Source organism: Ciconia boyciana, chromosome 6 (genome assembly GCF_034638445.1).
Source record: "Ciconia boyciana chromosome 6, ASM3463844v1, whole genome shotgun sequence".
Classification (NCBI taxonomy): Eukaryota; Metazoa; Chordata; class Aves; order Ciconiiformes; family Ciconiidae; genus Ciconia; species Ciconia boyciana.
Genome location: NC_132939.1, coordinates 60,711,826 through 60,736,963, shown reverse-complemented (window position 1 = coordinate 60,736,963; position 25,138 = coordinate 60,711,826). Strand labels below are relative to the sequence as shown.

At 38.6% G+C, this 25,138-nt stretch overlaps 1 protein-coding gene across 4 annotated transcripts in view; it reads left to right on the top strand.

The window, feature by feature from the left end:
- Nucleotides 1–11,403: 11,403 nt before the first annotated feature.
- The window catches only part of PPP1R13B (protein phosphatase 1 regulatory subunit 13B), a 75,447-nt gene continuing 61,712 nt past the window's right edge, over nucleotides 11,404–25,138 (top strand). Inside the window, exon 1 of one of the 4 annotated variants that reach the window (XM_072863582.1) lies at nucleotides 11,404–11,821. In XM_072863582.1, coding sequence (XP_072719683.1) covers nucleotides 11,489–11,821 — 333 coding nt within the window. In that variant the 5' untranslated portion in view covers nucleotides 11,404–11,488. Of the gene's footprint in view, nucleotides 11,822–12,072; nucleotides 12,346–25,138 lie in introns of those variants that run through there. The other 3 variants (XM_072863581.1, XM_072863584.1, XM_072863585.1) reach the window with 3 other exon arrangements.

Genomic DNA, 25,138 nt, shown 5'->3' with positions numbered 1-25,138 from the left:
ATCAACGTGCTGTCTGATCTCCTAGATGTTAATTGAAAAGCAAGAGGAGCTTCTGCTAACCTGCCCTTGGAGCACAGTTAACTGCACTTTTAGGTAAACTTAACCTACTTCAACTCTTAACACTTCTTGATATCTGACTTGCTTGATTTTCTAGTAGGGAAAGGAAGTACATATGGGCAGCAATGTCTGCATTATGAAAACTACAGTTTCTACTGAAATAATGCTATCTGTAACTGGTTCTTCCATTAGTGCATCTCTGTCAGAAATTTCTATGAAGGTTGCAGAATATTCCTTCCTGTTTGTGATTCTTAACACAAATCCCTGCAAAAGATAAGGGAAGTAAAACTGGTGTTTATGTTTAAATAGCTTTTTTTTTTTTACTGGAGTAGCATACAGAAGGAGGAAATTAAGTTTCAGTCAGTGGCTTGACTCAAAAGCAGAAATCAACACACCCATTATGTGTAACACCTGTAGAACTATCTATATACTTTCTGCTCCTCTATGCTGAAGCATACCAGGTAGTATAAAAGACAATACAGGAAAGTTAGCTAAGGCATTATAAGTGCCATTTCTTATTTACAGTGAGGGGTGGAAGGAGTAATCTGTTTTCTTTGCAGCACTAGCATCTGGAGTGTAGCCTTGGGTAGAGAAGCATTGCAAAGGAGTACCCTTGAAGTAAATACTCTTATTTTAGAATATGTGCCTTTTTTCTAATTTAGCTAAGGTGATTTCTAAAGCTAACTTAAAACAAAAAGCTTTTATTGTTCCAGGTAAGTGTCTATATATAGACAAGCCTGAGCTCCTGAACAAACCCATTTTCTATGTAAATGACTATTTAAGATGGGGACTTTAATCCCTGGAGGGTTATATTCATCATGATTCACAATTAAACACTGTTGGAGGAAATGCTTACTGCTATTGACAGATCATGCTGCTTCCATTTAGCTGCTGCCTCTTTATATTGCTGACATTTCTAAAACTAGAGGATTACATTTAAACTTTGTGTAGTAAAATAGTTCAGCAACTGCATTTTTCATTTGTTGCCTGTGATAAGGCATCAGCAATGACAAAAACTGACTGTTTACTACCTTTGCAATGTTAGTGGAACAATGGACTCCTATAGGGGTTGAAAAGCCTCATCCAATTACTGCAGCACCATCTTGACCAAGTTTTGCTGTGGCACTGGTAAATTTTTTTTTTAATCAATACAGAACATGAAAGCTCAGCATTAAGGAGCTGTATTAATGATGACGATTGATGCTAATGCAAGATGTGGTCTTTTTACAGTACAACTACTTCTGTATTTGCCCCTCCATGCTGGGTCTTACTCATGGCCAGGATTTCTCATTGTGGAGCTCGTGAGACTTCTAGAACATTTTCAAGTGTTGTCCTACAATTAGGAATCTCAGAGTATCCGCTGCATGCTAATAAAGTATTATGGAATACTCTAGGGGAGCAGCAAAGTACAGTCAGAGCCAAGGAAACATTAGTCACAGGGCCCAACCTACTTAACCTCTTTAATGGCTAACTTGGGGAAAAAACCCAAATGTGTATTCATGTTAATTGGGAGGATGAGTAAAGTTGCAGGAAGTGATCTAAAGTAACTAAAACAGCTGAACTAGTCTCCTGTTTATCTGAATCATGATAGCAACCCACTGTTTGTAGTACAAATACAGCCTGATACAGAGCTGGTATGTATATGTGTATTGTACTTTCAGTCCCCAAGGAAGGAAAACTATCAGGTGCTTGTTAGACACAGGTGATTGTGACATCACCACCAGATGGCTAAAATGAAACTAACTGAGGAAATCAACATGTGATATCTCTATTGTTTTGTTCACGGAAATCTGTAAAGCTATTAGGAAGGAAAGAATAGTAAGATGGAGATTCCCTGAGGCATTAAATATGTTGGTTAACAATTTGGTAAATGGAGGAACAAGAAGTGACAAGATAGTGCTTGAAGAGCAAGCTACGCATACTATAATTCCATGACCTTTAGCAACTAACGTTTAGCAGCTAATATTCTCTTTACTTTAAGAATATAAAGCCATGTGACTGATTTGGTAGTTTATGAAGAACTCATAAACAAATTCCTGTAGTCTACTCCACTGCTGCAGGCAAACTAAGTAGAGACAATTACTCTCCCCTAACTCAAAATGAACTGACCACCACAAGAATGGATTATTTGGAAGTTTTAATTAAATTCTGCTAAGGGTACTATGATTTCTTCGGTTGTGGTTTAACAGTACGAGTACTTTGGCAGCTACACCAGCTTGTGGAGTTTCCACCCTTATACCACAGTTCTTGCTCCTCATAGTTGTGCTGATACAACTACTTGTGAATCAGATCAGGCAATTTTTCATAATTTTAGGGTTTTTTTCCCCTCTAAAATAACAAAACAAGCACTCAGGGTTTTTTTCTGTTTTAATTTGGATCCATCTCCTGATCCTGCTACAGCAAAGCTGCTTTATAACTTGCGTTATAACACAGCAGCATTATTTTTTTTTTGCAGAAAAGGGGCAGAAGAATCAGAATTTCTAGCTTCCCATTCACTCACCCAGCCTTCCTAAGTAATTGTGTCCCTTACAATAATTTAATGGAAGTTTCCTCCTCATACCCAGCTATGCACATGATCAAAGTAGTGTCTCTCCCATAAGACCTGTCATCACTGTCAACACTTACAGGAATAAGAATGCAGAACTCCACCCTGTATACAAATCAGGAATGTCAGCTTGTGGTTCAGCAAAAAGGCAGAACCTTGCTTCCTTCCTCTGTGACAGCACATCGCTTTCTCAAGTTTATAGTATCACTTAATTGGGACAAACGAACAAACAAGTAGGGAACAGGGAAAACAATTGTACCACACTATCCTAATGCTCAATACTTGCAGGAAGCATACTTGTGGTAATAAAGGATAAATTTGGAAGTGGTTTTTCAAAACAAATTTTATTATTGGTTGTCATCAAATGAAAATATACTTTTTAATAATTATGACCTTCAAAAACCTAAAGTAACTTTTTAATTGACAGGCCCTTTAACTTTTATATCCATATCATCACAGTAACTTCAGCTATCTGCTCGAACAGACAGTAGAGATTTCTTCAGAGCTAACGAAGTGTGTTTGCTAGGAAATGATAATAGGGATTCTGTGGGTGGTAGAACTAACAGCAGTATACTGAATGAATCCCACCTGTGATGACTACTTCTGCCTACACAGATTTCTCCTGCAGTATCAGCTGTAGTCTTCATTTCTTGTTTTAACCTGTTGTGTTTAGCATGCTTTTGATAATATTAAGAATTGCTGCAATTACAGGGGAATTCTGTAGGTATTAAGTAGAAACTGTTGTGAGATATTTCATATGGAATGCTAACTAAACAAGCAAAATGGCAACAACTAAACTGTGAATACAACCAGAGTATTATGGGAGGAAAAAGGAGGTATTAATAAATGGATTAGAACGTGAACAGGCATTTGATACAGGACCAAGAATACAGGGAAGGATACCCTTTTTTTGGGGGGTGTAACCGAAAGTATTTCCACTTTTATAATTAACTCCATTATTTATCTTGAGGATATATATAGCAGTCTCAAGCTATACTTTTTTGTAGCACTATTATTGACTCTTTACTCTTGATGCTTCAGGTATACCTTTTAATTTAGTGTACTTGTACAGAAAAATAGGCTCGTTTAAATTCTCTTATACTTGACATTTCAGTTCTCTCCTTACACTCCTTATGTTGTATTCTACATATCATATCACATACAGCTTGAAAAGAAAATTATTTTAGGACCTCAAGACACTTCTTTAAAATAATTAACAAAAATTTAAATTATGCATTTCTTTCCATAAACTAAGAATTTGAGACATACCAATTTTAACAAAGGATCCGACTCTTGTTTCAGTAAACTGAGACATAAATACTTTTCAGCATACTTTGATTTAGTTAATTCTTTTGGAGTAATGCAATTAGAAAAGGAATCTTGCAAAAAATATTTTTACTTTGCTTTCAAATTATGTATTCTTATTAATGCTAACTATCACACCTCTTTTTAAATTAAGGCTACTAATTTAAACATGTACTCAGGCCTGTCTAGAAGGACAAAAACAGAAGGCAAGGAAAAAAGTTGTGTAGAACTTTCACATAGCAATTGGAAGAAAAAGAGAAAATATTCAAGCTACTTTACCTTGTGCTGTAGCTTGTCCTTTTATAGAATAGAAATACTGGTTTTGAATTTGAGACATAAGCAGTAGACAAACTTTTAAAGTAGCATCTAATAATCCCCAAGCAAGTAGGTTATTATTGTGTGTACTCCTCCATGATGAACACGCTCCTTTCCAGTCTTCCCAATCTTCTGCAGTTCAGCTGCATATTATGATATCTTCTTTGAATAAATCAACCTAAAATAGATTCTAAACACATACCAGTGATACATTTTCTGCTGTCACTATTTCTATGGCTTTTCATGGAATCATTTTCAATAGGGTTCCATCAATGCCCTATAGAATTCATCTCCCTTTACTGTTGACATTCTTCTGTTTATGCAGCTAAGAACTGCAGTAAACCTTGTCGTAGGATCACAACAGTAAAATTCAAAATTATTTGGAAATATGTTTCTGGAAGATTACAAACCAAGGCACTTAGAGGCAAAATCAACTTGTCTCACTAATGTTCCCAGGACTACAACATCATTACTTTATCTGGAAAAGCAATATTCATACAAACAGTTAGAAAGGATAAACCTTAAGTGTCAGTAAGGCACAAAACCTGTATTTTTGTTTACAACATGGAAAACAACATCATTGCAAGTGTCTTAGATTACTATTGCATAAACTATAAAAATACTATACTATATACTATAGTATACTATACATATACTACAAAAATGTCTGTGACATAAAAACTCAGATTCACAATAAATTGTATAGACCTGTATAGAAGACAGCTATGCTATGACAATTTTTGGTAATCAAAAAAGCCCAAAAAGTGATCACTTAAGTTTGGGTTTTTTTAATATATATATATATATGTGAGATATATGTTTTCCATAGAGGTGTATCTTAAATCATAACCATATCCTGTTTCACAACTGTAATGGTGTTTTATTTGAACAGATCCAATACTCTGTATTGTATTTTTGGAGGAAACTTACCTTGTGTATTCTTATCTGTAAAATCTGTGATGAGTACAACACACAAAAAAAGGTAAAGAACATTATTTCCAGTAGCATAGTCTTAATAACGTAGTTGTTTAAATACTAAGTATAAACAGCTTACTGGTTTTTTTTAAATACACATTTAATTTGGTTTATAATTTCTTTCTCCTACTATATGTGAGTATTCTTCAGTTCAGAGACATGTTTTTCTCTCCAAGCCTCCTTTGCACATCACCTTGTCTCAGTAATTGCTGAGAAACACCTTCCAGTGTATCCCAGACTTCAGAATCAAGCAGAGGACTTGGCTAATCTCCCCTTACAAGCTGCAATTCTTCAAGTTCACCCATTACCAGGTACAACAGCAGGAAGCATGAGCTCCATTACATTATACCCTGTGCATGATTTTTTCTTATGAGATGTACTTACCTCAAGTAAGCTAACCGAGAAAAAGACGTGTTCTAGCAGAAGATACACATTTCAAATTAGGAATTACTGGGTTTGAATATGGGAATAATACAAATTTAACATGAAGACAAACCTGCATCTGATCCAGCAGTGGTCTTATGATCCAACATAAGAAAAGAAAGCAGACTGTTCTCAATTACAGTAAATAAAGTAGTTGCCCATCTTAAACAAGGAAGTGATGGTTAATAGAAAAGTTGAAGATTAGCCACCCACCATTTTTGCAGCATGGGGTAAAAACTAATCGTGTATCACAGAATTCTGCATTAGGCCTTTAGCTGAGAGAAGAAATATTTGAAATCACTTCATACAGAAATTGTCAAAAACACTTGAGTACTTGACTCACTGAATCATGGCTGAGATACCTGAGAATAATTTTGAACTTACGGTAACAAATGAAATGGCTGGACTCAATCTTAAAACATGACCCATCCTTTTTCCCCTCAAACTTCAGGGAAGTGATACACCCAAAACAAAGTGACATATAAAAAAAAGGAGTAGAGAGTGAAGGATTGACTCGTTACTCTATCCTGTCACTAATTAATGTTTCAACTAATAACCCATCATCTAGCTAGTCACAGATACTTCCACCCATCCTGGGCATATTGAAAATTTAAGAAAAAAGATCTTTGTGAAGAAACATCTTGAGAGCCCAAATCGTTATAAGCCTAAAGGTACAAGCAGAGAGAACCTCTCCCAGGACATTTAAGTTTTTGTTTTCTCCACCCCTTCGAATATAGTTAATGGTTTCATCATTATAAATTACAGGGGAGCAGAACAAGATTTTCCGTCTGTACAAACAACGGAATGTAGTCTGTATTACAGAGCTATATCTTCTGTAGCTACAACATAAAAAATTGACAATATGTATTAGTGTAAGAATTTTATGAAAGTGTATAGCAACACATTCCCAATGAGGCCACAGCATTCTCCAGTAAGTATGCTCTTTTGCATCATGTGTGTTGGATTAAGCACAGAATTTATGTTATTGTTTAAAGAAATTACATCTCTAATCCACCAAATGCAGGGCTGAAACACATGACGCATCAGACACTCAAATCCCCAGGAAGTGCGTGCAGCTATGCTAGATACAGATCATACAGCTTCACTCCTGCTTTAATTCTTATTCTCCTTTTCAGAATGATGCACTGAGTGGATTGTGCTATGGAAACTTTAGAACATTAGTCATCTAGTCCAGCATACATTACTTCAGAATATGACAAGGTAGTGATGAAAAAGTATCTTTCTCCTGTTCACGTGTCTCAAATACTGTATACAAAACAGACATCAAAGTGTTTTCTTTAGATTATTATTTATAGTTTATCTCTGAACAGGTTTGGTGGGGTTTAAAATGCATTGGCTGTAAATGAATTCAAACATGGCAGCATATGACTATTGTTCAGTAGGAATTCCTTATTGTTGCAGCCTTAGGAAGTCAGCTTGATTCTGGAATGAGAGGTTACTTAAGGCCACAGTAACAAATTAAAATACCTTTCCTTTAAATATACACACTTTACACAGTATTTCACTAAAGATTTTAGGCTACCTGCTGTGAAACTCTCCTTGAAACACTTAGTCTTTTTGTTTGTATCATCTGTTACATGGCACTGCATCTGCAAATAACTGCCTGGCAAGTTAGAAGTACTTTGTGATTCAACTTCTAAAATTGCCTATCTACTCATGGCCAGTTCCTCCTGCATTACAGCAAATGCAAAATGTAATTTTTGAAAGGAGAGTTGTATTCCTTAATAAAGTAACCCACTCATTCATTTAGAAAGGATACATCAATTTTTTTGTGATACACATACATAAAAAACCCCAACATTTCTACCCATACTCACTTTTTAGAGATTTTATTCTGCCAGTTGTGAGGAAACCCATCCTAACTGTAGCCATCCAAAAGTCTGCTCTCTAATCTGAGCTAGTCATCCAGGCTCCATCTTTATTCAATAGAGAGACAGGCACCTTCAAAGACCAAGAGATTTAGATAGTGGGATGAGTATCTCGGCATGGAATGAATTGCCTGCAGAACTGCCTCTCTCCCTTCCCTCTCCATCCCAATTTATCTATAGAAGGAGCCTAGAGGACTGATTGAGACTACATGCCTAACTTCTAGATTACTAAAGTTGGATAAGGTGGATCCCACCCTTAATATTTGACCTCCGAGACTGTTTCTTTCTGGCTATAAATAGGAGTACTTGTTATTTAAAATAATACCACATGAAAAGAAAAAGTGTTAAATTAATTAAAAATAAACACTTATTTTCCTGTGACACCTCCAAAGCCTGAAAGCATTTTCCTATGCACCAGAAAAGCATCTTAACAAGGTAATGCAAAACTGAAGAAAACTTGGATCTGAGAAGGTAGGAAAGCTCATTTGTCTATGCATAAAAAAGAAGTAGGAGAGATTCAGACCTGGTAGTTTTTAAAACTTTAAAAAACATCTACATTTGAAAATCTCTCTAGGAGATACTTAAAAAAACCACAAGTTGGAACTTTGTCAGGAGTGCTCCTAAAAATCTCATTAGTCTCCCACCTGTATCTTTGGGAACCTCTGCTTGTCCTAAGAATAACGTTGTGCATGATCAAGTAAGAGGCCTGCCAATTTATTAACTGCAGTTAATATCCCTTTTTTCAATAAATCTTAAATACAAAACATATTTTGATAATTTTTCTCTACGTACCCATAAATTTCAAGTATTTATCAAAACACTAAAATGATAGTTTATACATTCCAATCAAATTTCAATTTCTAGCTAAACATGAGCACAGCACAAATCTCAAAAACTAACCATACCATAATAAACAGTAATTCTTCATTTTTGGTGTTGTAAGTTGAATAAATGTCTGTTAAGCTATAGTGGGTTCGATTTATAAAGTTAAATAGGATTGCTGTGTTTTTTTTAAGAACCAAGAGGAGCATAAAAGGTATTTGCATAACGTGTTTTAATATTTATATCAACAAATAAGCAGAAACCCTTTCCTTTAGAAAAAGGCCAACAAAATGAGAGCACCTCTCACAAGGGCAATGTATTTGGAAGCAAATAATTTGGGTTCTGTATCTCTGGCTTTATCTGCTTCCATAACCAAATTCTCTTACCTTATCTTCTTAGGCATTCCCCAAATCACGACTGCTTTCACACAACCTCACTTATCTAAGACAGGCAACTAACTTGTAGATATCACTGGCTCCTTTGGCCAAGCAACATAATTTCTACAAAGTCAGACCAGTCGTTTGGTATGGAAATGCATGGACAACGGGGAAAACAAATTCTACACTGTTACAAGTGACCATTTTCCTGCTCACAGTAAACAAAACATTTGTAGGTATTATAAGTTGGAATCAGAAGATTTTATAATGGCTGCTCTGTCCTTTGACTGATAAAAGAGTGGTTCCCAAAAGGATTCTTCTGTGGGAGAGATGTTAGTTAATTTACCACACTGCAGGTAGAGTTTTAAGTCTATGCTTTGTAAAGATTGGTTAATTTTTTTTTTCTTTCTTTCCTCATTTCTATGGGAAAATGGAGATGGGAAGGGATGAGGCAAGTGTTGTTTTTTTTTCAAGGGAAGCAGAAACAGGAGTAGGAACAGACTTGCATATAAAGTACGTACTCTACCTTTTGAAGACGTTTCCTCTTAAGTCCACAGTATCCAGTCTGTCTGGTTGCTGCATTGGCTGAACCTGCATCTGCCAAAAGCAACACAAGGTCAACAAACTTTTATACTAGAGGCCATTATTCCAATAGAGGCATGGAGGAGTGCCTTCCTTCCCAACAGCAATTGTCTACACCATATTCTCCCACTTTCCATTTTATCAGCATTCCTACCACTGCAATGGAAAAGTAATAGTGGGGTAATATTTATAGCATTTTAGTTTTTATTATCACTGAAAACAGGAAAAAGTCAGCAATAAAGTGTACCTGCAAAGAAATTATAGACCATCACTTAATCTCTGGCAAAAAATCTAACCTGGTTAATGAGAAAGACAGTAATTTTTAAGGAACAAGCATGGCAAAAGGTGCACAATTCCCTTGTTGCTAAAATTTGAATTTCACCACAAATAGTAAGACAACTGGTAAATTTCTGTTCACTGCTATTCTTTTGTTCACTGAAGTTCGGCATGAATTTGATGAAGATAAACTCCCTTTTTCTTCTTAAGATACATAACTATGAGCACATTATAGCCTGTTTCACTTCAGGTCAGCCTAGTTGCAGGGTTAATACTATTATTCTGAGTAAATCTTAAAGTTCTCTATTGGGTCAGAAGTATCATAGTCTTACCTATTTCCAAAGCTGTGTGTGTGAGGTAGAATCCCAGTGTACAAGAAAACGAGTATGACAATAGTGTTACTGTCAGCAAGTAGCACTCCGAATAGTACTTGCAAAATAATTTTAAACTGACAAAGTATTCTCTTGTGACGCTAATAGGTTTTTCCTGTAGGACCAATTTATTAAAATAAGCAGAAGCTTTGACCTATCACAAAGCTGACACCAGAGTCTGCAAACACACTGACAAGGATACACAATGAAATCTTAGGCATGTATATATTCTTTTAAGATAATTTACACAATTATCTGGTATAGAATCTTACATTAATAGGTTACATTTAACATACAGGCTCATATTTGAGATTAATATGCTATCACCTCTTACCCTCAAAAGACTTACACAAACAGTATCTAAGCTGCTCTCAAAAACTTCCGAAGTTATCCTTTTTTTCCACCCCTAGCTGAGATCTGTCACGGTGTTCTACAAATAAAGTAACAAAGACTGGAAACGAGGCATTTACAGAAACAGTTTAAGAATTGGGTAGGTCCATGTATTTTGTAGGTTAGGATTTAAGGCTCACAGCAATATGAAATTTGTCTACATTGCATGGCATATGGTGATGTTTTGACTTAGAGCTGAGCTTGACTTCTTCCAAGCTGTTAACTTTCATCTTGCTGTTGTAGCTCTACCGATTGAGACACCAGAAAATGAAGAAACTAAACCTTACTTTCAAACACGAGACCAAATCTCACAGGAGTCTGTCGTCGGGGTCCTGGACAGGAACACCTTCTCTCCTGCTGTTAAGGGGAGTTTTGTGCATCAGACAGATTTCACGGGTAATGCACGGGCGAAGGGCCGGTAAAACGAGGGTGACGCTAGAGGCTGACGTTATTCGAGCCACAAAGACCAGCTGTGCACCGAGGTGTGTTTCCGCAGACCAAGACAAGCTGGTGGAAAGCGACCTCCCCTGCGCACCCGCCCGCCCTCCCGCGGGAGACCAACAACCCCCGTGCTGTCTCCCAGCTCCCGCCCGCCAGCTCCCCGCACGCCTGGCGGGTAGCGCCTCGCTCCTCCGCACCCCAGCGCGCAGCTACAGCGGCCGCGCTCCCGGCCGCTCGCCCGCGCAGTGGCTGGGCCGGGCCGGGCCGGGCGGAGCCGTCCCGCCGCCACCGCATTCCCCGCGTTCCGGGGGCAGAAAACGCCCAGGGCTGCTGCCTCTTCCTCCACCGCCGGGGCCCGCGGGAACCGGTCCCGGGCAGCCCGCCCAGAAGAGGCAGCGCCCGCCGGGGGCCCGGCCCGGGGGCAGGGTGGCACAGCACCGGGGGGAGGAGGAGACCGGGCCCGGAGCGGGGCCGCGGGAAGAACCGGCGGGACGGGGCCCACGCGAAACACGGAGCGGGGGGGGGGGTGAGGGGGGTCATGGTGGGTCTGCGAGGGAAACCACCCCCGGCGCGACGGCGAGCGGAGGACGCGGGTCCTGGCCCCGCACAGCTCCCGCGGCCACGCGCGGCACCGACGCGCGCACCCGCGCAGCTCCCTCCCCACGCGGGCCGTGCGCGCGCCTCCCGCCGCCCCGCCCTCGGCTCTTCCCGCCTCGGCCAATGAGGCCGTGGCGGCGGTTAACCCCTGGCTGGGCGGCGCGGCGCGGGCGGAGCGGAGCAGGAAGCGCCGAGGGAAGGAGGCAGGGAGGCCGCCGCCGAGCTGAGGAGGAGGGGGGTTGGGAGCCCGGCCGCTGCCGCCGCCTTCGCCTCTTCCTTCCGCCCGCTGTGGGGAGCGAGGAGCGCGGCAGGCACCTGTCACAGCCGCCAGGGCGAGCGCGGCGTCCTCCACGGTGCGAGGCGGCGGCGGCGGCAGGAGAGGCCCGGCACGGCACGGCACGGCACGGCGGCAGCCTTGGCGGGGCTGGCTGGGGGACGGCTGCGGAGATGATGCCGGTGAGTGGGAAGGGGCTGAGTTCGCGTCGTCGCCTTCCCGGCCTGGCGCCGCGTTGCCGGGCGGTGGGACGCCTTGCCTTTTCCTGCGGGGCCGGCGGTGGCGGATGGAGTGCGCGGCGCCGCCGTCATCCCCGCCTGTGCCCCGGCCAGCCGGGGCAGAGGGCGACGGTGCTGCGGAGACGCCGACGGGCTCCCCGCCGGGGGTGGGGCCGCCGGTTACTGCCGTCCCTGGCTTCTGGGAGGACACGACCTGCTCCCGCTCCTTCCCTCAGCGAGGGGGCTGCCCCCCCCCTCCGCCGGCCGATCCGCTCTCGGCTTTGCACCGGCCGTGACAGGTCGAGGGCCGCGTCCCCCCGGGCTCTGCCCTCGCGTCTGCCTGACAGGCCTCCTTCCCCGCCCCCCGGCGCCCTCTTGAGCCCGCGGCAGTTTCGGCGGGGGGCCGCGGGGAGCGCAGGTATCGCCGTCCGGGTATCGGCCGGCGGGAGGACCGGCTGCTGGCCGCCGAGGCCCGATGTGAGGCGTGGGTGGGTTTTCTGTGTTTGTGTGAGTGGGTGTGCGTGGGGGGTATGTTTGTTTGTTTGGGGTTTTTTCCTCCAAACACCGATTTTTCGCCGCCCGGGTGTGGGGAAGGGTTAACCAGTCCCGGGGCAGGCGGCTCCGACCCTTCGGCCGGTTGTCAGGCGAGCGCAGGCGGCAGCTTCATTTCAGCCTCGCCACCTCTGAGGGAAAGGCGGTCTTCCTCCTCGGTTTCTGCCACCTCTTTTGTGAAGCCGTCGCTTGTTTATCGAAGATAAAACCTTTCATTTCCCCGCAAACAACCTTGATTGTCTTCTGTGACAGAATCTCTCCCCGTTTCCTTCCCCTGTCTTTCCCTCCCCCTTTCGCTGTGGGCTGATGCAGTGGTCAGAAGAGAGTTGTTCTTGATGACTGTTCGTTTTATGACAGGATCCTCTGAGACCGAGTAATAAGCAATTACATTCTTTTTGTTGATTTCTTTCAAACTCTGTTTGATCTCAAATGTGGGTTTATGAGATAGTCCATATAAGGGAGTCTCTCTCGTGTTTTCTCTAATTCCAATAGAAATGAGCTTTTTATTTACAGTTCCTCTGCAGTGTTCGCAACCGAAGCACTGCAGCAGAATGCTTTTTGGTGAGAATATTAAAGACATCTTTTACAAAATCTTATCGCTCTAACTTTGTTTCATGACTGAGAGGAGGAAATAAATAGCTCAAACTAGATGTAAAATTTCAGATTGAAGAGTACAGGTAGCGTTTAAAAACCGGGTATTATGGCAAGCTCTTTAACTTCTAACTGCTAGGTTAGAAGCTAGCTAACTGCTAGCCAAAATATTCTATTGTTACTGTATAAGAATTTCAGTGCACTGGGCACACTAGAAGCCAGCAACAAAGTTCATTGAGTTACAGGCTTGTTCTATAAACATATGGATGTTAGCTTGTAAAAACAAAAACAAGGTGACTGTCAGCTTTTTCAGCTTCCATCGCAACTTGGGTTATGCTTTACATTCATAAAATTCTTACTGAAAACTTAGCATGCCAATGACAGGCTAAGTCAGAGCAAATGTATTTGCTTCCCATTACTAACCCATGTGTGGGTTTCAGGCTAATGTCAGAACTTCCATAGTGCAGTGATGGCTTTTTATAAAAAGTTTTTTTTTTTTACCTATTTGAGTGTTTCTGCCAGTGTCTCATGCTACCTTCATGGCTGTTTAAATGTAGCAGTTGTTTGTGCTTATTGGAAAGTGTTATAAGATTCAGACTTTTTAGTATGTTTTTGAAACATACTTCAAAGCATTTTTAATACTGACAGCTGAATTTTAATGAAAACAAATTACCTTGCTACAATGGTAGTAATGTTGCATATTAGAGTTTAGTGAGTCTGAATCCTAAAATAATAAATATTTTACTTTTCTGAAGAGCTTTGAGATGCTGTAATGGACAGTCTGTCATAAGGAAGTCAGGAATATGTATATTTAAATGGACACTGTGACAATGCCTTTAGTCTTCCAATTTCTCTTCCAGTTTATTTCTGGACTGCAAGGATGAAAAAAACCAACCCCATTTACTGGAATAATCAACATACAATATCAAATTATGTGAACATATGGCTGTAGAACTGGACCAAATGTTTTGGGTTTTTTTACTGGAGATTTTGTATTCTAGAAAGGGAAAAGCTAGTGATCTAACTTGTTATGTGATGGAATTCCTTGAATTCATATTCACAGAAGCTTTTTTCCTCCCTGATACTATTTTTTTTTATAATTAACAAAAGTATATAATAGCAAGAGGAGAGACTTTAATACTACTAGACTTGAACTGTTGTAACAAGTGGGTGTCACTACAGTTTTGTGTCAACAAATTAAAATGAAATGTTATCAAACTTTTCTAATTTCTTATGACTTGCATTTATCACATTTGAAGTAATTGATTGAGGCCGGTTTTGGATTGGTAATTTTTTTACATTCTGTACAACCATTTTTAAGAATGAAGTCATATCTGAAGCATAGAAAATGGAATGATCTATTTTCCTCTTTTCCTGTGTTTTGTCGGTGGTGATTTTTTTTTTTCCACACGGGGAACAGAGTTAGTTCTGAGAGGTTTTTTTCAGTTACAATTTCTTTTGTGACCAGAATACCTCCTTCTCTGTTCTTTAACATCCTTTCCATATAAGTTCATGTTGCTTATTCTACTTTGTTATTGAAAAATATAAAAATAACTATATTTCTTGGTCCTGAACACAGTTGGGCTTCAAGAAGTAATGATGATGTAGACTGCACTTTTCTCACCTGTTGTTTTTTGCTTTGCTGACAAGGCGCATCCATCATAAACTCTTTCATTGCCTTCAGGACAGAAGGGCTATGTCTGTGATGAGTTTATGATGCTACACTGAACATCACCTCTACTAAGGAACTTACTAAAAGAGTTGCTATAAGTATGCCTTGAATATAGTGATGTGATGTTTTTTTCATCATGTTTCCATGAAAAAAGGTTAGTATTTATTGCATTCTCAGAATAAAATGTGCAAACACAGAACTATGTGATATCCTTTCAAACAGGAAATCTTCTGGGTTAAAACAGCCACGGTTGTATTTTGTTTGCAGAAATATTGTGGATGTAGCTCTTCTTTCAGCCACATAATCTATAACCTGTTTGGAGAAGCCTAATTATCTTCTCTTTTTTTTTTTCTTTTATTCCGCCCCATTTGGGGTTTTTTTGGTGGGACTTTAGACTTTGTTTTTGGAAGAGTGTTGAAAATTTTTTCTTAAAGAATGCAATTAATGCTTTTTCTTCTTGGATGGTAGTTCCAGAATTGCCTCTGCTGACAAGTATTAGCCATATTCCTTGGACACTAGGGTGCAGACAAGAAAAAGCCACTTATGAGAAGCACTGTTTTCCTACTTAAGAAGAGATATAGTTGAAGAAGGAACTGCTACAGTTGAGAAGTGTATAACACTTCCTATTTTTTACCTAAATTTTGGGTATCATTCTTTTATAGTATATATGAGGTAACATATCACGCCAAAGGCATAGAACTATGTAGAGTCTGCACACCATCAGTAAAGTGGTAAGAGAGGCGATGGTGGATGCTGTGTAAGAAATCGTGATGGGCTGAATCTCTTAGGAGGAATAGTTAGTATTGCATATTCCCCTAGCACCTGCAGAGCTTTTCTGGTTTTGCCTTTAACTTAATTGGGAGAAAAAAATATCAGTGAGGTTGCAGCCAGCATTCACATTTTTTAACGCATCTAGGAGGAACCTTGTGGGACTTTTTGCGAGGCTAAGAGTCAAAGACTTGTTGGATGCATCTATTTTTATGTGTAGGATTGGGCGGTTGTGTTTGTTGTTTTAATAGAAGTAAGAATGAAAAGTTTGGAGAGTAGTGATTTTTTTTTTTTTTTGTCTAGTAAATTTTGTGTGACTCTGCAACTCTTCTCCAAAGATGACCATGACTGATGCGTATTTTATGTTAGACTAGACAAGTGGATCTTGAGTATTACATTGTGCATTAATATCTTAATTGCTACATATGTTCCTGACCTATGCAGACAGATAACATGACTGATAAAACACAAACCAAAGATGGGTATCTGCAGTAGTTATTTTTGAATTAAGCTATCTTCCATGTGAATTAAGAAAAAAGGGGGGTTTGTTGGGTTTTTTGTTGTTTGGTTGTTTGGTTTTTTTTTCCCCAAATGAGTACACACTTGTCATGTATTCAGTCTAAAACCTTTCCCAAACAGTCCGAAGTGGGCATTGCTTAGTCCTAATTTAAAACCAAAATATTTTCAAATCAATGTACACTGTTTTCTTCCCTTAGGAAGGTCACTACTAATATAATTCTACACTTTAAAAGTCAAAAGGAAGATGTGTCACTTTAATACGCTTGAATTAATATTAGGAATTTTCAGTGATGTTGAGATAAAATATATTGCAATTAATTCAGAGCTGTATAGTTATCAGCACTACTGATACCATCCTTGTTTGCTGAATAAATCTGAACTGACTGTAGAGAATAATTTGCAAGTTTATCAGCCATTATTAATGGAGTTACTTATTGCAATGAAGCTTAAAGGCCATTTCATGGGTTTTGGGATCATGTCACTGTTTTTTTAGGACAACAGAATATGGCCTGTTCTATGGTAAAAATAAGTTCATCAGCTTCACCATATCAACAAAAAGTACTATTCATAGGCTACTGTGATAATAGAATATTTAAATACATTTAATAGATACGTGTGGATTCTAATGAAACAGATGAGAAAATTTTGAGGGAAAGGATACTCTCTATTAATTTCTTTTCCTAGATTAACATAGATGAGATTGTTGCCCACTGCAGACTTTAGAGAGAATAGGTAGTTATTTGACAACAAAATAGCATTCCACCAGATTGAGTTATGTTAGTTTAACAAATTCAAGTTTGATGTGTAATATAGGCCTTCTTACTAAATTATTAAAAAAACATTCTAGCTTATTATTTTATTTATATTGATATATCATACAGCTGTGGAACAGCTCCCATTATGCTAAGAGTTGTCCATACATAGGATAAAGACAAGTGCCTTTTTTGAAGAATTTGCAGTCTAATGCTTGGTATTAAAATCAAAGCTCGCATGTATTGTCTTTTTAAACGTTCAGGGATTTTTAGATCTTTTTTTTGTCCTTAAAAGCTGGAGGCAGCTTCAGAAATAAAAAATAATTGTTGAGAATGGAGGTTTGAAGAAGCAAACAAATTATTAGCTAATTGGGGGGGTGGGGGTGGGGTGAAGAAAGTGTCTTGCTCCCTCGCCATCATGACTCACTGTTGGAATTTACAAGTCTTACATGTTTGACTAAATTAAAAGCTTAGTATTACCATACATTAATTACTAGCCCAGGATAGCTCAAAATACTTCAACTCTAACTGAATAAGCTAGCCTGGGATATAGGAGATTCATTCTTGGGCTTATGTCAGACCCCAGCAAAATGATTTTTTTTTTTTTTCCCCTTGAATTGGAAAACGATATTATTGGGTGATATCAAATATCTTCAAATATCTTTAAAATCTTTCTTCACTTCTTTTATGAACAGCTTTTCCATCAGTCTTGAATCCTGTGTCTCACAGATTCTTAAATTACAAGATTTTTAAGTAAATAAATATTATAAAATATTAATTTTAACACTTCAGGTTGGTACATTTTTCTGGTAGTTTGGAAATCTGTCATTAGAACCAATTAAACTTGGAAGCATGTAATAATCTCTAATGTATTAGGCAATATATCCATGGAATGTACTCAATGTTTTGAGCTTCTGAAAGCAATTTTTTTTATGACAGAAAATAATAGAATTATATTGTGCAATAATAGACACCGTCCTTCAGAAATAGATTTGTGTGTCAAAAGCAACAATGCTACTAAGAGGACAAAGCATAAATTCTGTAATAACTCAAAGGACAAGCAAGAATATGAACTGCTTAGTCGAGGAAAAGAATTGTTTTGAACACAAAACTTTTAGTCAATTCACCTAGATTTTAAGTCACTCTCTTCGTTTTCTTAAATCGTCTTACAAGCAAGTACATGTAATCTTGCTTGTATGGGTGAGTGCAGGTTTATCATTATGGTGCAGTAGGATGTAGGAGGAACTGAATTCCTTTCGGGGCCGAGGTTTCACAGTGGGGGTGAGCTCGGTTAGCCGTTTCCTGTGCCCGGTGGAAGAGGCTGTTTCCTCTTCCTTGCTGCTCATTCCCACCATTTGCTTTGAATGGGCTGCACTGCTTGTCTCAGTAAACGGATCCAGATCACTAAAAATGTAAAAAATAGTTGTATCCAAAGAATGCTGAACAGGTATATGTACACCCACATATATGTACGTATATGTTGCCAGGCTAGCGCATTACATCAGCTTACATTGTGACTATTGTATTGTCAGTGCTGGTTCAGGAGGGAGCAGACGGCTTGGCTGAGATTGATAATGGAGAATGGGATAGAGAAGTGAAATCTCTCCCTTTCAGTGATTTGTTTATTCAGTTTAATTTATTGTGGAGCTGTACCCCAGGCTACATATTTTGAATTTTGTTCTCTGGCTATTCAGCAGGTGAGTAGAACAGTGAAAAGAAACTAAAGATCGCTGCAGTGCAGCAACATTGTTACTTCAGAGATAAGTTATGGTTTCACCACTTTTTACAACTCTATTGGATATCCAGTAACACTTTATATTTTCCCTGAAACAAGAGCAAGTAAGGGATATTAGTTTTTTGGTAAAATGTGTAGTCTTTGAGGAAATCTTGAGAAGCAAATATAAAGTTGGGACCAAATAAAGGAAAAACAGTAAAACTTAGGTGGCAGTCACTGGTCAGCCGTCATTTTTTCCCCCACTCTTTGCAGTACTGCATTCCTTCTGGTTTCTGCCTGTTATTTTCTTATTCTCTAAGATTCATAGTGTAATTTAGCCTAATTCTTCAGTAGTGGAAGTACAATTAAGATTTTTTTAGTTTCCAATTCATTGCTTTGCTTAGCTGCAGAATTCTATTTATATGTGAGGAGACTGTAGCTATAAGACTAGTATTTTATTTAAGGAATTCCAACTTCAGCAGGAAGCGATCTAATCTAAACTTGCATATGTTGCAGATACTCTGTTTCACCTATGTATCCTTATGTCTACTTTAAATTTGACAAAAGGATTTCAGCTTTCACATGACTAAACTATTGTTTAAAAATTGAGAATGGGGGAAACCGAGGCTTCAGTTTTGTGTAGGTGAAATTGATGTAACTGCAGAGGCTGCTGTGGTCCTGCCTCCCTGCTGCCCCCTCTCTTGTATTGGCTCTGGTATTTATCTGACTCTGTGCTGAGCTGTTTCAGTATGCGAACTCAGCAGGAAGTTGTTAAGTTGTTTGCCTTTTTTTTTTTTTTTTTTTTTTTTTTTTGCCAGGGTACTTTTCTGCCAGCTGAGCACACTGAAACCAACTCGGTGCAGGGTCAGATAAGCACTGGAACCAGCACAAGAAAGGGGAGAAATGCGCTGATTGCAGGAAGGATATAATCAGTTTTATCAGTTTAGGTTGTTGGGATTTTTCAGCCTGAAACAACTCCATGTTGGTGAATGAATGTGATGAGATCTATCTAGGCGATTTTGGTATCAAAACAAGAAAACAGTGCAGTGCCCAGGGTCTCCGCCAGGCTGATCTAGGAGAATTTCTCCAATCCCAAATCCCATGGGTTGACACCATGGACATAAGCACAGTGCATTGACTAGCATCTCAATTGATTCAGTGTTCTACTCTCCTGGGAGCCAATTTTTGACGCTTCAAGACCAGCAAACCTGGCTTCCCTAAAAACCAGAATGTATCTGTCCAGACCTACTAAGGTGAATAGCTGAGAATTGTTGAGAGTTGTAGTATTAGATGAAAAAAGCAGGAGACAGGGCTTACCTGCATATAAATTTTTTTTTTTAATTTCTCGAAGAAGCTGGGTTAAGTCTTAATTTAGAGTAACAGGTACAGTTTAAGTTGAGGAGACATACTTTAAATGCATGTTTGCATGAGAAAATCCTTTTCTAATCCTGTTTCTTAATGCAGTTTGTCTAATTTACGATTCAAGACAGTGCTGCACCTGTTGGCATTCTTACTCCTGGTCTGAAGGTGATACTTTCAACATACTTATGGTACTTTCAACATAGTTCAACCTCTTTTCTTCTACCTCCTCCACTCCCCATGCTTGCTACTTCAAAAAAAAAACCAGGCTTCAGAGAGCATATCTGGCTATCTTTTAAAACCTTAACTGGTGTGTTGGTCAAAACCTGACATGAATCTATCCCATCTAGCCAAAGATAGGGGTTTTCAAATTACTTAAATTCAAAACATTGTCATAATATGTCTTTAATAAATGTTACTAATATCTCTCTCACTTCCTTTGAAAAGATATGTAAGGAGGGGATATTTTTACATTGCTACAGTATAATTGATGTCTGTAAAATGGTTGGCAGGCTATTAGCATTTTGTAGAGAGAAGATTGTGAGAGCCAGAGCATATACCGTGTGATGATGTGGACAGCATAGGAAACTAGTATCTCTAATAAGCTTAAATAGTTCAACTAGTGATTACTTGCCTGAAACTGTAAGTTACCCACTGACAGCTTAGCTAAGTTGTTATTTGGGCATCTGAGAAAGTACTAGCATCTATGAACTGACAGCCATTTCTTACAAGGCTGTAAGATAATTTTTATAGTACATGGGTATGTTAGATACTTAGCTTCGTCAAATATATACTTAGAAATAGTCAAACAGGGTTCTTAGCGTTAAAGTTGCTATTCAGATACATAGACAGAGAAGTGGTTAGATTTTCCTGCTGTGTATTTAAAAACAGCAAGTTATTGGAATTGAAATTTTGGATGATTCTGCAGGCTAACGAATGGGTACTATTCAGGCTCCAAACAGTTGGACTGTATGTACACTTTGGGAAATTACTGAATTCTTGAAACAGTGTCTTATTAAAATAAACTATGAAACTCATCTCTGTATGCAGCTTCATCACTGCATGCAGCTCTGAATGTCTCAGCATGCCTGATGCTTAATTTCCTTACGTACTGCTTTATTGTCCCAAGTTACCTAAATTTCAGAAAATTTTAGCTGGAAGTCTGAGTCATGTACTTCTGATAGTGGAAAAAAGCTCTGTAATGGTTGACCTCCTTTACACTTCTAAATCATGTCAGGATCAATGCAATTATTTTAAAACCATATCACATGGATTGGTGTCTATTCTAGCCCATGTCACTTTGAAATCTTTTCAGTCCTTTTTCTGACTAGCTTCTTGGTGTACTAATACTGCAATATATTTACCATTTTATTGTAATTTATCACCACTTCAGCAAGAGCTTGTTGGATATCGGAATATGCTATAAAAATCCAAGCTTTACATTGAAACAGATCAGTTTCAAGTCTGCTGCTTGCAATGCTTGTCCCCATCCCCCCGAACTGCAACACTTTATTTTTACTTCTCTTTTTTTTTTTTTTTCAGATGGTGGAGAGCAGTAGTATTTGTTTTTGTAGCAGTGATAGGAGGTAAAGTGGTGAAGGAGGTTTAAATCAGTTTAAACTCTGAATTATGAACTGCTCTGTTATCCCAGTGTGATTTTTGGAGTCCAACTCAAATACCTACATTGGAATAATTTAATTTATGCATCAACTACTGTGCTTTTTCTCATTTTTAGCGAAACATAAAGAACTTTTGAATTTAATTCACTTTCACATTTACCAACTTTTAGACTACTTTGATATCCTTTGTATACTGGATTTTTTGTATTTATTGTACAAAATTATAGTCTGAAAAAACACTTTAAGGGACATAAAAGACACACTAAATAAGAGGATTTACTATACAGTGTTTCTAATACGGTATTTTTGTGTTTCTGGGTGTTTTATAACATTCTACCTAAAAAATCTTTGTGATTTGAGTCTTCAACGTGTTACTGGATTACCCCCATTTACTTGCTGCTCCCTTCCCCCAGTCAGGTGAAGCTACCAAATACTGCTCAGTTCGCTCTCTGAGTTCTGAAGAACTGAGATGCCTTGGCACAAAATTACAAGTAAGCTTGATCTGGAGTGTGTGTGTACTTGTCTGTATCTTTTCAGAAGCAGGAAAAAGCTTTTGGTCAGCTTTTTCTTATTATCTCACAAATGATATAGAAATTTTTCAAGCAGTGAGGTCTCAACAGTCTCTTTTCTTCCAGTGCTCAGGGATGAGAGTGTTCTGATTGTGTCTGAATTTCTGTATAAACCTTTTGCCTTCCTTTCCCTGCCTGAAGTGGGGACCAAAGTCATTCAGTCATCCTCCTTGTTCTGTTAAATACTGCAGCTTTCTTCTGAGAAAAGATATTTTCAAATATGTGACAGAACGCAAAAACGTGAATGTTGTAATGTAGCTATATATGTTTTTATATATTAGTGTCTGTAGTCATACTGGAATAAACAGTCTGATATGCTGGGGACTTAGGGATGCTACTGTGTTTCTAACGTAATTTGGAGGGCGGTTGGTAAAATCCCTTCCATACATCCTCCCCCCATACCCGTCCCCCCCTCCCCCTGCGAAAAGAGCATGCTAAGCACAATTTCTGCTTTTAATGTATATATTTGAATCTATGTATTTGACATGTTTAAATCAAATTCTTTTTCACTTTTATTTTCTTTACCCTTTGATTGGAAAAAGGAAACACACTCACCACAAATCATACTCTGCATAGGTTATTGAGCGTACAGTTGTTACAGTGTAATAGAACATCACATTTTTTACCTCAGTAAAACAGATTTAAGAAATACATAAACTTAGTTGTCAGTTTACCTAAGTGGAAGTGATAAGTAAATTTAGGTACCTGTTTCACCAACTATTATTAATTTACAATGAAAATTAATAATACTTGGTGAAAGATTGACCTGTGAAAAATTGATGTTTGGGGTTTTGGCATTTTTGTTTGTTTGTCTTTCTTTTCCCAGTGTGTTCCATGGATTTTTGATTGAGCGTACTGGAGAAACTGAAAAAAACTGTATATAAAGTAAACAAACTTATTTTTTTAATCTTCATCTTGTATGCAAGTTCTAATAAGTTAATTTTCATCTGGAAGTAATCTTAAGGTGTCTGTTTAAATTAAATTTCCACAAATGTGGAAAAGCTTAGCTTAGAGGGCCTCTGTGTAATCATTCACATTTGTAGTTAAGCATGTTCAAAATAAATAAATTGTACATTTGCATATCAGGCATTTACAATACAGCTTATATAGCAGGAGAAGAGAAGTGAAAATAGTGAAAGGGTGAGATAGGGTGGCAAAGTGGAACAAAAGTTATTAAAACAAGTAAGCCTTAATTTAAGTGAGTGATACCCTGCATCCAGTGTTGTATTTTATTCCTTCTGAACCCTTGCTTTTCTTTACACTTGTCCATTACTTCTCTGTGTATTCTTAGTTGCTCACATCCACTAATTTTAATCTATATCTTTATGTTAAGTAATTTTCCATTTTGTGTAGCTATTTGATGTAAAGTTGTTTACATTTTAGGGAATTATACGTTAAGTTATACTTTATATTCTTTTTCCTACATCATTCCATGTGGTTTTCAGAGGTCATGAGTGTCTTCATGTTAAAATGCTTTAGTAGGATCATAGACTTGACTTTACTTTCCTACTGAGTGATTTACATAATCTGCAGATATATAGTTTTGCTGAATATGAGCTTCGTGACATGGGGCAAGTAATTTTGGATCTTACATAGTTTTTACATTTAAAATAGGATCATAATTTAGGTCTATGAAATACTGTATGTACCTCACCTCCTTCATTTAGAACATTCAAATTCTTTCAATGTTTTTTGGGGGAAAATCCCCTTGTTTCTTTAATTTAGGATTTTGAGGCTGACAATATATTAAGCAACCAGAGGTTGTGGTATCCTTATCTCTTTACATATATCCTAGATTTATATTTACCTGCCTAACAGTAGTGGTTATGAATCAGTCAGCCAAATAGCTGCACTGGATCAGGTACTCAATATGGAGACAATACCTCTATGGACTATATGAGAGAAAGTAAGGGGCTACACTGTGCTTGTATTGTTTTTATTATTTCTCTGATTTAACAAACTACACACAGGTGTTTTCAGTTATTTCAGAAGGGAGGATGACAGGGTAAAAGGGAAGTTCAGTGACACATATGTTTATTTTAGTTCATATTCTTTTGAAAGAACCCAATTATCCAATAGGGATGGCAGGCTTTAGAGTTGGACTGTCCCATATACTTCTGGTCTGCACATGTGTCATGCCTTTCTATTGCAAGTGAGGCTTTTATAAGTTTTGGGGGTTTGTTTAGAAGAATTCAGCCAGTAGCTGTAGTTGGAAGAGTGGCACAATATGTGTTAATATAGGCCCAGCTTTTCCTCTCAAATATTTATTCATGTGATACAGTTTGTTTTTCTGGCAGATAAAGATACAGTCTGGTTTTGGAGAACAACCAGCTTAGATTTTTCCTTTCAAAAGCAAAACAACCCTTCCCTTTTAAGAAATATCCTCCAATTTCTCATTTATTCAAAATATTCTCAGTTGCTAACAGGTTAATTTTTTTAAGTTGCAGCATTTTATAAGTCTGAAATGATTCTACCAATTATATTCTCAATAAACCTCTCAACGTGATACATGTTTGCTGAGGAGGAAGGAAGACTGCGTGGGATCAGAATGTTTTTGTTACTGACAAAATGCATTAAGGGAGGACAGTACCAATTCTGAATGTTGAAGCAGGCTAAATATGGTATCTTACTAACTTTTTCTTCTCTGCCGCTACTTGTAGAGAAGGGTAATGTAACAATTCTGTGGCTCACAAATGAAGCTGAGAACCCCTTACTTTTCCCTTTCTGCAGTTAATGTGTAAGGTGCTACACAGAAAATGTAACTCATAGCTCTGTTTTGAGACATGGGTTGTTGAGGTTCTGTTGATCTTTCATAGTATGAGTTGGATTTTTTTGTTTTGTTTTTCTTTTTTTTTAACCCCCTTGGGTCACTTGCTCACTCTTTCTCTACGTTTTCATGGAGAGAATTGGGAGTGGATTGGGGGATCACGGAGGGGATGACGGAGTGGATTGAGCTGGAGAATATGCTTTGCTCCTGCAATTGTAGAGTAAGAGCTGAATGCAGTGTTGATGCCATCTCTGTCTGTTCCCCACTCTGGATCCTGTATAGTGTTGACAGGAATGATGATAAACATTTGCTGTCCCTTGACATGAAGAGGCAATCAGAAGCATAGTTTACCATTTTATATTCTCTGCTGCTTGAATTACGTCCAGCAAGAAGACAGAG